Source organism: Camelus ferus, chromosome 7, assembly GCF_009834535.1.
Source record: "Camelus ferus isolate YT-003-E chromosome 7, BCGSAC_Cfer_1.0, whole genome shotgun sequence".
Classification (NCBI taxonomy): domain Eukaryota; kingdom Metazoa; phylum Chordata; class Mammalia; order Artiodactyla; family Camelidae; genus Camelus; species Camelus ferus.
The window spans coordinates 76,320,615-76,338,439 of NC_045702.1; the positions used below are offsets into that span (position 1 = coordinate 76,320,615).

Genomic DNA, 17,825 nt, shown 5'->3' on the forward strand with positions numbered 1-17,825 from the left:
CATTTTCATATTCTTTTTCACCATAAGTTACTGCAAGGTATTGAATATAGTTCCCTGTGCTATACAGTATGAACTCGTTGTTTATCTTTTATATATATTAGTTATTATCTGTAAATCTTGGTAACCATGTTTGTTTTCTATGTCTATGAGTCTGTTTCTGTTTTGTAAATAAGTTCACTTCTTTTTTTTGTTTTTTAGATTCCACATATAAGTGATATCATATGGTATTTTTCTTTCTCTTTCTGGCTTACTTCACTTAGAATGACAACCTCCAGGTCCATCCATGTTGCTGCAAATGGCATTATTGTTTTACTTTTTATGGCTGAGCAGTACTCCATTGTATATATATACCATATCTTCTTTATCCAGTCATCTGTCAATGGACATTAGGTTGTTTCCATGTCTTGGCTGTTGTAAACAGTGCTGCTATGAACATTGGGGTGCATGTGGTCAATTGATTTTTGACAGAGGCACCAAAACCAGTCAATAGGAAAAACCTGTAACTACGTCATGGACGGTACCATAAACCTTCATATGTCTTGTTAACTTTCTCCACAGACAGGTATAAACATCTTCCCACTGCTTCCAGAAAGCTGCAGTTCCTGGAGTTACAGAAGGACTTGGTAGATGATTTTAGGATACGATTAACTCAGGTGATGAAAGAAGAGACTAGAGCTTCCCTTGGCTTTCGATACTGTGCAATTCTTAATGCTGTGAACTATATCTCAACAGTACTCGCAGATTGGGCTGACAATGTTGTAAGTTAATCTTTTATATTAAGTAATATATTAGTAATTTGAACAATTTTACCTTTTGAAATGTTGAATCTGTATCAGGTAGAAATACACACATTAGGCAGAATCACAATTGGGCCAAACTTAGGAGGTGTGATTAAAGTACATGTTTTTCTCATTCAAGTCTCAAATGGTTAAATAATCCTGGTATTTTAATCACTGGAAAAGAAAGCCATCCTTTCATGAAACTGTTGTTTATAAAGTGAACCTTTTTCCTCTTTAGACTTTGTACTTGGGAAATATCATGTATGATAATTGTCATCTCAGAAAAAGCTAAGATTGCATAATGGTCTCAAAATCAATAAAATTTAGGGCTTAAATATCTCATACATTAAAAAGTATTTAATATTTTATTTATTTTACTTTCAGACATATTTAAAAGTAAACAGAACAGTAAATGAACCCCCATGTGCCTGTCACCCAGCTTCTTGTACCAGTTTTGTTTCATTTAAACCTTTCCTCTGCTCCGCCATGCTTGATTATTTTGAAGTGTATCCCAGCTATATTTTCATGATAAATATTTCCATATTCTTATCTCTAAAAGAATCCCTTTTTTAAGAACATAATACTGTTATCATATCCACAAAAAATTAACTAATTTCTTACACTGAAATACATATTCTAAATAAATCTAAAAATCAAAATCTTGGCTTCAGTTAACAAGTACAGTGTAAGGCCTTTTACCTCCAAGGATTTTACTTATCCTTCCTTTCTCCATGCAGATACCATGTGCTGACAGATTTGATCTGCATAAATATAATTATCAACTAGTAATTTATTTTTACTCTTTTTATTAATCCAAATATATTGGTGATCAAGGCTTTTGGTAACCAGATTTTCCAATATGTACCTCCAGCTAAAAGAAGAAACTTAGCCTTTATAGCCTTGATGTAAATAGATTAATTCCTGTAAATGTTTTAGATAGTAAAGTGATCTCAAGAGAGCCTCCAGGACCTCCTTCTTTGACAGGGTGCCCTGAGGTTAGGAACCACTGTTCTAAGATCATCTGTGGATCATCAGCTTAGGTTGTTACCAACATGTCCCATGCAGTATATTTCATGACAGAAAGCATTAACACAGGATTAAGGTGACCGTAAAACAGTGAAATATACATTAAATGGTGAAAAAACTATACTGAGGCTAATGAATATGAAGATATACTATAAATGTAAAGTGTTATGTATATAATTGTGTCATTAAGTGAAAATAGGAAAATAACAAAACAACTATAATTTTAACTAAACATTTAAAAATACCACTTTTAAAATGTGATAAAGTGGGAATGGAAAAATTGCAGTGTTAAATAATTAGAAAGATTGATTAACTGGAGATAAGTTCACAATATAGAAAGGAAAACAATTTTCGAGTATGTCCAGATGAGTCACAAATATGGATAAAGGTAAATTAAGATTTCTGTATGTTGTCAAATCTTAATAAAACATAAAATAAAACCAGAAATGAAATATAGTCAAACATAGGCATTTAAAAATAATTGATGCCTGGGTTAGGGAGGAAGGCTAGAAAACATGACAAGGATATATTTTAAGTTATGAATTTGTGACAAAAAATTGTAATATACTGCTAACGCATTATATAGAAGAAAATGAATTCCTTTACTGTGAAAGAAATAACAAAAAAAAAGTCTTTGTCTTAAATCCACGTACTAAGCCCCCCAAATAGGAAACAAGAATAAACATACTAATAACAGATATAAACAAGATAAATATCTGATAAACACAATCTTAGTTTATACTACTCTGGACCTTGGCTGGGACTCAGTATATTTAAAGCCTTTTTCTACACAAGTGTTAACTGAAATCTTTGTGCATGATATTCCGCTGAGCAAGGAAAATAAGACAAAATAATTACTTCATAAAATGAATATAATGCGGCGTGTAATGATCAATAGATTTATTTTTATAAAGTCACTGATCAGAATACATTCATTCATTACGTACTTTCATATGTCGTGTTACTAATTTTATTAAGTGCTTTTTTATTCACTCAACCCTCAAACTACTCCATTTTCTGCTAATATTTTTCATGAAACAAAATGTCATTCTTGACTTAGGCCAGATGAGAATCATTTGGGGCCACATTTTTAGCTTCAGCTAAATGTTTGTAGAATATCATTAACTACTTTAGGGCTGTAGTCTGTTAACAAAGATGAATTTGCCACCATCCCTATCCTTAGAAAATTTATAATCTGATGCTGAATTAACTGAGTCCTTCTGTCAGCAGAGAAATAAGCAAATTTTAGAGTTGATTCTTCAAATCATGAGTGAATTCTAACATTTTAATTCCTTTAACTCGTATCTGCTATGTTTACTACAACTCTCAATCTATGTCTAGGAAAAATGAGTACTTAAAGAAGTTAGCCACCAGGGGAATGCAAATCAAAACCACAATGGGATACCACTTCATACAAACTAAGATAGCTATAATAAAAAAGACATGACAACGTTTATTAGCACGACGTGGAGAAATCTGAACCCTCACACACAGCTGACAGGAATGTAAAATGGCACAGTTGCTGTGGAAAACAGTCTGGCAGATCCCCAAATAGTTAAACATAGAATTACCATACGATCCTGCAATTCTACTCCTGGGTGTATACTGAAGAGAAATGAAAACACATGTCTGCACAAAAACTTGTACACAAATGTTCACAGCAGTATTATTCATAGTAGACAAAAAGTGGAAAGAACCCAGATGTCCGTCAGCTGAAAACATGGATATACATGTAACAGAGTACCATTTGGCAATAAAAAGAAATGAAGTACTGATACATGTTACAACATGGATGAACCCTGAAAACATTATACCAAGAGAAAGATGCAGGTCACAAAGACCCACAGATTTTGTATGATTCCATTTATATGAAATGTTCAGAATAGGCAAACCCATAGAGACAAATAGTGGTTGCCTAGGGATGGGGGATTGAGGAGGGGATTGCTAAGGGGAGTGGGAGATGATGGCTAAGAGTGTGGGATTTCTTTTTGGAATAATGAAAACATTCTTCAAATTGACTGTGGTAATAGATGCACAACTCAATGTACTAATAAAAGCCACTGAATTGTATACTTTAAATGAGTGAACTGTATGGTATATGAGTTATATTTCAAGCTGTTAAAAAAGAAGTATCTTAATAAATATGTTAACACATTTCTGCTTTCAGTTCTTTCTACAACTTCAACAGGCAGCCCTGGAAGTCTTTGCAGAGAATAACACTCTCAGTAAACTGCAGCTGGGACAACTGGCCTCTATGGAGAGCTCTGTCTTTGATGACATGATTAACCTGTTAGAGCGTTTAAAGCATGACATGTTGACCCGGCAAGTAGATCATGTTTTTAGAGAAGTTAAAGATGCTGCAAAATTGTATAAAAAAGAAAGGTAAGTCCTCTGTATTTTCTTGTAAGTTGACTCTCAACTCCAGTTTGGTAAAAATTAAAGAGATGAAACATACAGTCAGATTTCCAAGGTGTCTAGATAGCACAGAGTTTGGCCCTTTGCAACTCCAAACGTACAAATGTTTTTGATGGAAATCTTCCTAAAATATATTCAGACATTCTTACTCAGAATGAACTGATCATAACTTAACCTTCAGAGGTGTCTGTAAATACAGATTGCTGGTGTATGGAATGGGGTTGAATGGCCTAGCCTGTCCCCATTGACAAAGCAAGGTTTTCCTGCAGCACCTGGGCGGTTGCCTTGTGGTGGAGCCCAGTCAGGGTCCCCTGGGGGTGTCCTTATTACCCCCCCCCCAACCCTGTGAGCTCCTTGAGAGCAGGCAGGTCGATCTGTCTTGGGACAGTCCTGTCACACAGAGTACTTATTAGCAGTTTGGAAGTGTTATTAGTCCCTGTTATTTTGCTGAAAATTAGAGCATAAAATTAGCTGATATCTTAAATGCTAATGCATTTTACATTTTAACTGTTTTATATCAGTAAGTCATTAAAATCGGAGGTTTTTTAAAAATTATCATCTTCATTAAATAAAAGAGTATTTAATTGAGAACTAGAGTATTTTTTTATTTATTTACATTTATTTTCCAAGAGAGCTTTTCACATTGGGCTGTACATTTTCTCTCCTCCAAAATGCCCCAGAACAGTGCACTGCCCCCACTTTAATATGATTTGTTAAATCTTTAAAAATAGAGTGATGAAAAATGTCAAAATAAGCGTTAATGTGCAGTGCCGGTTTTGTTTTCCAGGTGGTTGTCCCTGCCGTCTCAGGCAGAGCAGGCGGTGATGTCCCTGTCCAGCGCGGCTTGCCCATTCCTGCTCACTTTACGCGACCGTCTACTTCAGCTGGAGCAGCAGCTTTGCTTCTCCTTATTTAAAGTTTTCTGGCAAATGCTTGTGGAGAAACTGGATATATACATCTACCAAGAAGTAAGGAGTGGACTGTATCTGGGGCTGTGATGATAAAGGCAGCTGCTGTATGAATTGTCCTTTGTTTCAGATAATTCTTGCCAATCACTTCAATGAAGGAGGAGCAGCTCAGCTGCAGTTCGATATGACTCGGAATCTTTTCCCTTTGTTTTCCCATTATTGCAAGAGGCCAGAGAATTATTTTAAACAGTAAGCTCAGTTTTTAACAATTCATTCTAATGTATCAGATTGTTAGAGGAGGTTGATTCCTTTTTTTTTTAAACAACTTTAGGGTTCCAGTGATGTAAAAATATATATAGCATCAATTAACAATTTAAAATATTCGTGTACCAGTAATACAAGGTGTGACCTATGACCCCCCAAAATTGACCAGAACTGGATATAAATTATATGTTGGGCTGTGTTTTCTAAAATTTGGTTTAATGTTCCTATTTACTTATTACTGGGAAGTAAATAGAAAATGAAGCTAATGCAGTTCCACTGGATAACAGGCCAGGCCTGAAGAAAATTTGTTTTCTTAAACATCTGATATTAATGTTGGTTCTAAGTGTAGCTATAAATGTATGTTAGAAGTATTTTTAGAAATTGTTGATGTAAAATTTCAATTATTTAGGTTTCTGAGATTATAAAGTATTCCTTTTAAATATAAAATGAAAGGGTTTTTTTGCTCATTTCAGTAAGGTATCTATTTGTGCTTTTTTGTTTTAGTGTTCTACCTATCCTTAATTTTCTCTTTTCCCATATCCTAATCTACCTAAAGTCTTAGCTACATTTAATAGACTGTTAGTATCAAGTATATTTTGGGAAGTTATGGTTACGTATTGAAAACAACAATCCTGTTACCTTACAGTAAGTCGTCTAATGAAATATAAACTCTGTACATATACAGAGTTTACTGTACATATACAGTCAAAACACCTTAAAAGAGCCAAATAGTTAATCCATAAATAGTTTTTATAAAGGGCATATGCTGTTAGATTTTCAGAATGAAATTGTTATAGGATAATACAGATGATTTACATAATGGAGATCTCATTTCCCTTCTGCTTTTTTTTTTTAAACAGTGTAAAAGAAGCCTGTATTGTTTTGAATTTGAATATTGGTTCTGCCTTACTTCTGAAGGATGTCTTGCAGTCAACTTCGGGGCAACCTCCTGCCACAGCGGCATTAAATGAAGTTGGAATTTACAAACTGGCTCAACAAGATGTTGAGATTCTACTTAATTTGAGAACAAACTGGCCTAACACTGGAAAATAAAGTGTCTTTTTTTGTTGTTTTGGGGTTTTTGGGTTTTTATTTGTTTGTTTGTTTTTAACAAAGAGAAAGCCAGTTGGATTTCAAGTTATATGATCAAGTTCTCAAATAATGAAACTGGACAAATGAAAACTTTATACAATCATTTATTATCTTGGACTTACAGTGTTATTAAAATGCTGACCATATTTCCTGAGTCCTCTTGTTCCTAAGAAAACAAATACAAAAAGGTCAGAAACCATGAAAACTCAGATATTCAAATATAAATGATGAATGTCTGTTGACTAACATACAAGAGCAGAGATAATATATTACAACTGACTTTTAATTTCCTATGCCAATTAAGGGAGACTGTTGTAGATAATCTAAAACAGCAAATAAATTTTTAAAAAATCACTTTAAAATGTATGTTTATAATTGAAGTTCCTATAGTTCAGAAATTCATTGTATTTCCCATAAGAAAACACATTATGAGATGGTAACTGAAATAGGATTGCGCTCATTTTCCACAAATGAACTTCCATTTAGAATACTTCCTAGTTCCACTCCATGTGACAATGGACAACCTTTGCTTTGTGGATCAAACATTTCAGGTAGAGCACCGTGCTTCAATCTTTCCCTGGGGTAGGGAATGTAATTAAATTTTCCGTTGAATATTTATATAACTAATGATGAGATGAGAATCTTAAACTTTCTTTTTTCTTCTTAACTTTTCCTTGACCTTGGACTGTGTTATATAAAACTTTTTAACAAACTGAGCTAGATGAGCTAGAGGCTGCTACAGCTATCAAATTTTATTACAGTGTTTTTTTTTCTGACAGCATTTAGTTAGTACTTTTCATGCTGTAATACTTCAAAATTTTCAGGCTGGCATGCTATGTAAACTACTAATAAACATTTACTTTGTGAGAAGTCATTTTGAGGAGGTATTTTGAGAGAAATTTTATTAATCTATATTTTATACAAAGATTTTCCAACTAATGTATTGAGCTGAAAGCTTTTCTGTTAGTTCTTCTAGCAGACTGGGGCTTCTCTACCTCACTCTTTGAGAACTGCTGGGGTTTCCCATTGAGAAAAGAATGCAGGTGCCTCTAGCTCTTCCTAACTCCAGCATCTTCGCCTTTCCCGCCATCCAGACTTAGAGACTACTGTCAGCCTTCTCTGTCCTCATTTTCTAGTCAGCTGAAAGTTTCAGGGAATGAAATGTTTCTATCACAAGGTAGGAAGCTCTGTTTTTAAAATACATTAATTGTACTTAGAAATCATGCCACGTTATTTAAATACCAGTCATTTAAAAATAAACTTACACTTCACGCCGGAATTTTTCCAAAGTTATTCCATGTCCATCATCTTTTAAAACTTCATCTGCAGTACACAGACCCAGAGTTTTCAGGGCTATGGGAGTCAGAATAAGAAGGAAGGAAAATTTACAACATGAGAATTTGTTTCAGCTAGACAAAGTTATGGAATGACCATGAACCATTAGCTCAATCTGTAGAAGATACTGACCTTCTTTATACTGGATAAATGATATGATGCCTTTATTCGAGGAATCCATCATCTCAAACATAGCCACAATGTTAGAGTTATCCATAAAGAAAGGGAAGGCCACGCCTGTTAGTTTGGCAATTCTCAGCTGTTCCAATATAGATATTAAATACTCTCTTGGTTTTTCTGTAAAAGAATGGTTCCAGTTCTTTCTGATTTGAAATTAAAAAAAGTCACATGTGGAAATAGTCATGTAACGATTATTAAATATGTTTGAAGTACTACACTAGGTACTGGGAATATAGGCATTGCTTGCAGGAAAGTCAAGACATTGGACAATTAAGTAATAACACACAAAAGTACTCTACTCCAGATGACTGAATAAAAATGTCCAGAGATTGGACCTGCACATTTTTTAAAAAAGCTCCTTAGGTGACTCCAATTTACAGACAGTTGAAAACTCCTCAAAAGGAACAGCATGATGCAGGAAAGGTCAACTAAAAGAAGGGAAAAATATATAGACTTAAAAGAACAAACACTTAGATTAATACAGTCCTCCAATAAGGAAGCATAAATGTTCATTTCTAACATAAAGGCAGCATTTTGGATAAATAGGCTATCATCTTTCATTGAAGGAATGTGAAAAATGAAATACCAAGATCAATCCACTTTCCAGAAGTAATGCAGGTTAGTTACGATAATAAAAGAAGCAAAAAGAAGTAAAGTGGTATGGCTTAGATGGTGAGTGCCACATCTGCTCCATCACTGTACTTTAATCCCAGGATTTACATATATATATTATTTTAAAAACTTACGTCACTGAGAATTTCATACACATATAAAAGCAGACAGAAAAGTATAATGAACTCATCACCAACTTCAACTGTGGCCGGTCTTATTTCACCATAATCTCACCTAGTTCCCCTCTTCCTGTATTATTTTGAAGTAAATCACAGCATCATATTTCATTAATGAATGTTTGAATGTGCATCACTAAAAGATAAGGACCCTCTTTCTCTTTTTTGTTGAGGTATAGTTGTCATGTAACATTGTGTTAGCTTAAGGCGTATGACATTTTGGTTTGTGCTAGCCAATATTTCTATCACATCACAAATGATTATTGCTTTTTTGTGATGGGAACAATTAAGATCTAGTGTCTTAGCAAGGTTGATGTTTACAACACAGCATGGTTCTCTGTAATCACTATGCTGTGCATTAGAGCTCTAGGACTTAGTTATCTGCTAGTTGCAAATTTGTATCCTTAAACAACATCTTTCCTATCCCCCGCCCCCCAGCATCTGGTAACCACCATTCTAACTGATTTTATGAGTTTGGCTTTTTAAGATTCCATATGTAAGTGACAGCATACAGTATTTGACTTATTTCACTTAGCACAATGTCCTCAAGGTCCACCCATGACAGCCAGTCTAACAGGTGTGAGTTAATAGCTCACTGTGGTTTTAATTTTCATTTCCCGATGATTCGTGATATAGAGCACATTTTCATGTACCTGTTGGCCATTTGGATGTCTTCTTAGGAAAAATGTCTTATTTAGTTCCTCTGCCCATTTTTACTCATTGGTTTTTTATTGTTGTTATTGAGATATGAGTTCTTCACATATTTTGGATATTAGCCCCTTATCATATATATGATTTGCAAATATTTTCTCCCATTCCATAGGTTGCCTTTTCATTTTGTTGACTGCTTCTTTTGCTGTGCAGAAGTTTCAAAGTTTAATTTAATCTCACTTGTTAATATTTGCTTTTATTGTTTGTGTTTTTGGTGTCATATCCAAAAATAACTGCCAAGACCAATGTCATGGAGCTTCTTTCCTATGTTTTATTCTAGGAATTTTACAGTATCAGGTTTTATGTTTAAGTCTTTGATCCATTTTGAGTTAGTTTTTGTGAATGGTGTTAGGCAGGGGTCCAATTTCATTTTTCTGCATTTGGTTATTCAGTTTTCTCAATACCATTTGTTGAAGAGGGAATTCTGTTTTCATGTTACCACAATACGATTCTCTTGATGTAATTAACATATCTAACAAAATTCTTAATATTATCAAATAGCCAGGCATTATTCAATCTTCCAGTTGTCTCACAAATGTTGTCAATTGTAAACACTCTTTAAAAATCAATAATCAAATAGAGTTCACACATTGTAACAGGTTATGTTTTGAAATCTCTCTTGATATAAGTTTCTCTTCAATTTATTTCACTCCTTGGAATAATGTGTTGAAACTAGAAGCAGACAGACTTTTTTTTAATCTAACATAGTGTATTTTTGTGCAATTTTAAATACACTACAGCAGCAAATAGTTCCTAACGCAATCACATCATGTATGTAGTTTTCTGTCATTTCTTCCTGTACTACATATAAAAGTCAGAAAAACGGCCTAGTTTGAATTTCAGCTCACTACATTTCTTTTTAAGGCTAGAATACGTAAATAATGCTAATGAAAGTTGGTATGTTACTTTGATGAAATTTATTGCTGTATTGCCTTCAGATTACATGAAGTGCTATAATGTTTAAATTTGCATTCTATAATTTACACTCCACCTGCTTCTAAAAATGTTTTGAACATGCTTACAACAGAAATATATATAATAAAGATACAGACTTTTTAAAATATGAAGGGAAGAGCCAAATGTACTAACCACTTAAGTTGCATAAATGTCAGCTGATAATGACAATCAGTTCTTCAAGGGAGATAAACTTCGAGTATAATGTCTCAATACTAATAGCTAATATTTATTGAGCCCTTACTACGTGCCTGGTACTATGCTAAGCATTTTCTATGGATTACTTCATTTACTTCTCACAACAGTCACTTGCTCAAGGCCACACAGCCAGAGTGAACCTAGGCAATGTACTTCTAAGCTTGCAGACATGACCGATCACACTCTACTAACTCAACATGAGAAGCATCAGCAAACCCAAATCTAGTCAGTCATGATGATCCTAGTCTTTTTCCTCAAAAGCGCTCAAATTCATCTTACCCGCACCACTACCACAGCAGTATCTCTCACCTCAGTTACTACAAGTGCATCCTTTAAAAAAAAATTCTAATTTATTTAAAGTCACCCCCTAAAAATGTATACTCCCTCCTTCCACAGCACAGAGTTGTCACTGGGAATGACTGCCCAGCCAGGGGCTCTATTTCCCAGTAAACCCCAGGTAAGGCCAGATTTTCCTGCCAAAGGACTTCAGATTACGGCAGATTTTACTGTTAAATGAGTTATGAAAATCTGTTGGTTTTTAGAGCTTTTAGAATTTGGGGATCAAAGATGTGGGATTGTGGAAGTGTTCCCACTACAGTAACAGCCCGACCACACCGTCAAGTGTTACGTTCCATAACCCTGTTACAATTCCAAGGTTTTCTGAGACACTGAGACACTGCCAGGAGCTTTGCAAAGACCCAAAATAGACAGTGTTTCTTCCTAAGCATTAATCATCCTCTGCTGAGTAATATGAAACATTAGGAAACGGTAGCTCCCCCATACAGGGAGGATACACTCCAAGACCCCCAGTAGATGGCTGAAACCACAGACAGTACTGAACACTATCTATACTACTTTTTTTTCCTACACAAACATATACCTATGATAAAGTTTAATTTATAAATTAGGCACAATAGGAGATTAACAATAACTAATAATAATTATATCAACATACCATAATAAAAGTTATAAGAATGTGATCTCTCTCAAAATCCCTTAAGGTACAAATTTAATGCCTTTTCCATCTTAAACAAGCACTTATCACACTGTGCTGTAACTTGCAGTTTGAGTGAGGTGCAAACAGCAAACCTCACATGAATTTCTTTCTCCTCCTTCACAATTTCACAAATAGATTTGTTCTTACCACAGATCTTAGAAACCTCAGCATATGATTTTTTTTTTTCCTTATTGAGGACTTTTACCCTTTCACTTAAAGGAAGCATTTTATGGAGCCTCTCTGGCATATCCATATTGCCAGCATCACTACTCTTGCACTTTGGGGCAATTATTCAGTAAAATAAGGGTCACTTGAGCACAGGCACTGCAATATCACCACAGTCAGTCTGGCAGCTGAGATGGCTGCTAAGTGACTAAGGGGTGGATGTGCTGGACAAAGGGACAATTCGCAGCCTGGGCAGGATGGCATGAGATTTCATCAACACTACTCAGAAGAGTGAGAAATTTAAAACTTATGAATTGTTTATTTCTGGAATTTTCCACTTAATATTTTCAGACTGCAGTTTACTGCAGGTAACCAAAACCGATGAAAACAAAACCACGGCTACGAGGGGACACTAGTGTATCTGCAGAAGAACAAAACTCATTAATTTTTTAGATGAAACAAGTGACTTCAAAGCAACTTGCTATGCAGCATCAGGATAAGGTCTCAGACACTACAGGTATGGGTCCCCTGTCCCCTGCCGCCAGGGGGGCTTGGGTGGAAACTCTGAATAAGCACACCTACACAGTGAGTGAGGGCAGGGCGGCTGAGCAGTCAGCCCAGCCTAGAGCAGGAAGACAGAGCTGGGGGAGAGGGTACGGGTGGTGACTACCTGATGAGTGTAAATGTAGTGAGAGGGGATCTCTACTTGTGACAAAAAGAGGATATGAATAAATTGGTGATAATTACACAGAAAATTTAAGCCAACATATAAAATGTATCATTAACTTCCAGGAAAACAACAAAGGCAATGTAATTATAGCACACTATATGCACTAGCTGTGGATATCTGCCTGATAATAATAATGTAAATTCTGAATACCGATCATACCAAAATTGTGTTCTATCGGGTCGATGGGGTGAGTGGGAACAGGTATGAGTGTGTGAGTGTATGCGTGTACTTTTGGAATTGTAGTGACCACCGTAAGGGAACTTTTAACTTAGAGAAGTCCACTTAAGAGGCACCCTTAAAAGAGAGGATCCCAAACCTCTCAGAGACAATGAAATGCACTCTTTGGTTGGTATGCAGAAGCCTCTAAGAGAAAAAATAACTCCAAAAATAGCTCTAAAAGGTTTCTCACAGCCTGCAAATAAAAAATTTTTGGTGAAAAGACATCAGCCATCTCAGCAGGTAATCTTAGCTTAGTCTACTTGCCAGAAACACAATTTGGATCCAACTATTCTTTTAAGTTTTGTATTATGGTCCCCAAGACATGACTAAAATTTAAAATGAAAGCTATAAAATCTCTGTTTGTGTCTATTTCTGTTAAGGAATTTGCCAATAAGAAAAATAACTTAAGATAAAAATAAATAAATAAGAGAAAATTTAAGATAATGGTTGACTGTTTAATGTCTAATCCAAGTATAATTGTTAAAAGCCAAGCGTTTTAAATAAATGTAAATATAAGTTTATACTAAGTTAAACTAAATAATGGATATTCATTGAATATCTAGATCATTTCCAGAGAAGATAATATACTGACATAGTGATTGCTAAACATAAATTTATCTACTTTTGGCTTTTTAACTTTTACAAAGAGACAAAGAATATTTGGGTCTATTGGTACATTTTTTGCCACATTAAAAATTGTACTGTAAAAAACACATCTCTAAAAAGTATACTTTTTTATGATTATGTATTTATAAATTTGCTAATCTACTATGGAATGCTAATATATGATAGTTCACAATTGCCTGCCTCCTAGTTTTTACTGGAAAGCGAAGACTACAAACAGTTAAATTTTATTATTAACATGTACAAATAGAAATATTAGAAAAAATAAGAGTGAAAAGACACTTCAAAAAAAGTAGGTAAAGAAAATAGAATGTGTTTTTTAGATAAGGAAGGGTATAAAGGACAAGGGTTTCTTTTTTTGTTCCAGAATAAGAAAGGAAAAAAGACAAAACAAAACCTAAATGGATATAAAAGTTGTAGAAGGTTTGTGGAAAAAGACTCTTGAGAAAGGAATTTTATGTGTCTTCAAGCTAAGACTGAAATGGATTTAAGTTTAAAAAAAGAGTTCTAATATCAAAAGCATACTGATACAAAATTAGAATTTGTTTTTTTGTTAAAAATCACAACTTTTTAAGATTATTGATCTGCTCTTAATAAGAAATTGTACACAAAAGTTTTTACCTTTAATGTCATCTGCCTCGGAAAGGAAGATGTGTTTTATGAAAATAATTTCCTGTGCTTCACGTTGTATTTATCAGGTCTTTGACTATGTAGGGAAAAAAACCCCAAGTTTTATCGATACTAAAAGAGCTAATTTTTATTTGCTTGTTTGTTTTACAACTATATAACTTTCTGCATTTGCCTCTGAAATCTTCAGTCACTTTACTTGCAATGGATAACTACTGTTTCACAGTGACCAATGATCCTATTTGATGAAGTATTTTAAATGTTCTGACATTTTAAACAAACTTTCTAAATCAAATTCTGAATGAAGTAAAAAGAGGAATGTTAATTTATTTAGGCTTATTTGATATATTAAATTGCATGGGAAACACTGTGAAATAAAAGCAATATTTAATTTTCTTAGGTCATATTTATATGGGATATATCACTAAAATAATTCAGAAGTTATATGAAATTCTTGAAAATCTGGTATGTTCTGGTATGTTATTAGTCATAATTCCAGCTATTATTTTAAAACATTATATACCATAAAAATAACCAAATTTCTTTCTTAACTGAATCATTTTTGTGTGTGAACACTCACCAGCTCTTTAATCATGGTTATTTTTAAGTCTTTAGTCACTCATAGACAATTATTGCTTCCCTGTGATGCTTTTGCAAAAATGATCGTGAAAAGTGCTTCATCTTCAAATAGATTCATGGAAAAGACTCTGACAAGTAAAGGTTTCTGATAATTGTAAGATCATAATATTGAACGAGGTAAGGACTTCTAGAATTCTAGTGGAAAAGTGATTCATAAAGCTACTAACCAAGATCAAGCAAAACAAGAATTATGACGACTGAATGAACTGATGAAGATGATTTTAACTTTTATGATTTCATTTAAAATACTGATTCTTTATTGTTTTGCTTTCCAGATTTAAAGGCGCCTCTTCTACTCTTTTAAACTATACATAATTTACCAGAAATTGGTAAAGTATATTTTTTAAACAAAGGTTGAAACACTTATCATTTTCTTCCCACCTGATTCCTCCAGAATTCTGAAACTCTTATTAAATATTCTTATTTTTCATGACAATATATGTATCTATGTAAGTTCAGTAAGACTGTTCTCTTTGTAGCAGGACACAACTGTACAAGTCCTTGGCTTGATTTCTTAGCATAAAGAGACTTTAAAGGTCTAATCTAAGATTCTTCATGAAAAGTTCCAGCAAAGCAGATTTAAAAGAGCCCAATCGGTCAATCACTGTTCTTGCTGTGTGCTATATAAATAAGCGGATCAACTTTGTTGAAACTAGACTGAATTTGCAAACAAACTCATCTTACTGTGGTTATCTTTGATAGCAGTGGGATGATTATACAGAGAAAATTTATGTTTCAGTAATACGCCTTTGTAAGAGATCAGATTCTGGTACTGTTAACCCTCTTTGACGTTTTGTTTTCTATCTATAAACTGGACTGGATCTTGAATTCTTTTAGTTTCTTCCAATATTTGACTAGAATACTCCAAACTAACGTTTCCAATTTTCTCCCACTCTTTTGACTCTGAATCACTATGAAACACAACCGCCTTTCCAGAAGCCTCCAAATCACTATGAAACACACTAACACACTGCCCTTTCCTGAAGCCCGAGGCAAGTTAAAGCTGGACAAATTGATAAAACCTCCGAGAAATCACCACAACAGCTCAGGGGTGGGCGATCTGCAAGCTTGCTGTTCCGGAGCCACTTAGAAAGGTCACCAGGAAAATCCACCATACTGTAACAGCCATACTCACTCCACCATCTAGAGATACTTCCAACTCAAATTTAGAAATTTTCTCAAATGGCTGCTCTCCAAACTCAGAAACTGAATTTAAAATTTGCTCAAACGATTAGCCTTTACTTTTCTTTTGTTTCCATAGAGATGCCTCTCGTTAAATTACCTGATTGCTCACACCATACAGAAGCCTCATTTACGTGGAAACTCACCTGCAGCACAGTCTCCTGAAATAAAACGTCCTGACGTTCATCAGATGACTGGATGAAATCAACAATAACCACATAAAGATGAAGACAGCGACAAGATGGCTCTCCCACCTAAGGACTCAACTAACGCAGTGTCTGTTGGTTCTTCAGCCTGACTACTTCAATGGTGGTAACCGAGAATAACGCTGTACTAGTTGGTCATACTCTTAGTCCACCAAGAGAATGACCGAAAGGGGTAGAATTGTTAAAATCAACAGCAAATGGAGACCAGCCTTGAAAAATTCCCTGAGCAGACAAAAGGAGTTTAGTCATACGAGCAAAGCTAATTTAGCTTATTTTGCAAGACTAACTTGACCCAGGTCATTTCTTGCTTATGTCTCTGGAAATCATAAGCAAAATTTAAACTGTTTCCCAAAGTTGATATGAGGTTATAACCACTTACCAATTCTCTATCATTTAAGAAAATTCTAATATTAGAATCAATTACTGTAAAGAATAAACAGTCATTGCCTTCTCATTGTATAAGTCTCTTTAAAACAATATACCTCTGAGACTCATTCCTTGTTTTGGTTTGAGTGCTACTGGTTTGCAGACTGATTTTTTGGTGTGTGCACAATACGCTTTTACTGATTACTACTGTGATGATTCATTGGTTTTACTTCTGCAATTTCTGAAGTTCTAATATATAGATACATAGATATGGTTGCTGCATCTAACAGCAAGACTATTTTTACCACCACAGTACTGAACACCAGCAAGAGACGGTGATTACTTTCTTCAAAAAGTAGGTTTTTAAGAATTAGTTTGATAGCAACTTTTCCTCAGCACCTTAAAAAAGTGCATTCCTTTATACTTTATTTTTCATTTTCTATCTATTTTTAATTGTTGCAGAGCTTTTACTGCTTTGCTATTTTAAAACCACTAGACAGGAGTTGAATTTTGGCAAAACTGTAATGTTTGGTATTTACATTTCCTGACAGAAGCAAATGGACAATTTTGGCATTTTGGACACTCCATATGAGGCTGGCAAGTTACAATTCTGCACCCTGGGCAGAAGGACATCAAGTCATTTTCACCTTAACATAACTTTTTAATTTACAGACCACACAAAAATTATGAAATGATTCAAACTTTGTAAGGGGATCAGATGTATTTTTAAAAATGCCAAGAAAATCTGTCTCAAGAATGTCCTTCCGTTTTACCCTATCAACTGTTTTCACCAGATTAAAAACTCTTTGAGGGCAGGGCTAACACTGGAAACATCTGTTGCTTACCAGGCATAAAGATGGTTTATACAGTATTCACTTAATCTTCCCCACTTTGCCATGAGATCGGTACTATTATAATCCCCATTTTCCAGAAGAGACTGAAGTTCAGACTCTTGCCCACGGTCACACAGTACTGAGGAGTGGAGCCTCTCGCCCACCCGCCACCAGCCCTATACCTGCGAGAGCCCGGCCGCACCCGGCTAGTGGCAAGCACAAAGAGGCCGTTCAGTAAGTCCTCGTTTAATTGAAGCCCACGGCGTAAACTGGCAGCAGAAGGGATCAAGTAGCCGAGAGGCAGAAGAAAGTGTGCGTTTGTCGCGGGGAGGTATCTTGTGAGGGAAGCCGGCCCCGCGGGACGCCGGCGGGAAGGGATAGCTGTGCCGGGAGTTTCTGGGGACCGCTTGGTGAGGGACAGAAAGCCAAGGGGTAAGCAAGACACTTACCCGGCCGGAAAAAGAGGAGGGCGCTTGTGAGAAAGTTCAGCAACTCTATAATCTGATGTTTTTCCAGATAATTCCTGGCCTCCAACTCCCTGCTGCTGTTGGCCTCCATTGCTCCCCGTTGCGTCGTTGCTAGGCGAC

At 35.1% G+C, this 17,825-nt stretch overlaps 2 protein-coding genes across 4 annotated transcripts in view; one reads left to right on the forward strand and one right to left on the reverse strand.

The window, feature by feature from the left end:
* RINT1 (RAD50 interactor 1) overlaps nucleotides 1-6,630 on the forward strand; it is a 21,079-nt gene extending 14,449 nt beyond the window's left edge. For all 3 annotated transcript variants that reach the window (XM_006181016.3, XM_032484195.1, XM_032484196.1), the window contains 5 exons: nucleotides 559-758; nucleotides 3,973-4,187; nucleotides 5,008-5,188; nucleotides 5,259-5,377; nucleotides 6,253-6,630. In XM_006181016.3, coding sequence (XP_006181078.1) covers nucleotides 559-758; nucleotides 3,973-4,187; nucleotides 5,008-5,188; nucleotides 5,259-5,377; nucleotides 6,253-6,445 — 908 coding nt within the window. In that variant the 3' untranslated portion in view covers nucleotides 6,446-6,630. The remainder of the gene's footprint in view (nucleotides 1-558; nucleotides 759-3,972; nucleotides 4,188-5,007; nucleotides 5,189-5,258; nucleotides 5,378-6,252) is intronic.
* Nucleotides 6,571-17,825, reverse strand: EFCAB10 (EF-hand calcium binding domain 10). The gene is made up of 4 exons (XM_014556118.2): nucleotides 17,688-17,825; nucleotides 7,952-8,116; nucleotides 7,750-7,837; nucleotides 6,571-6,650 (listed from the first exon to the last, which is right to left on the reverse strand). The coding sequence occupies exons 1-4, from the start codon at nucleotides 17,794-17,796 to the stop codon at nucleotides 6,614-6,616; spliced, it is 399 nt and encodes a 132-aa protein (XP_014411604.2). The 5' UTR covers nucleotides 17,797-17,825; the 3' UTR covers nucleotides 6,571-6,613.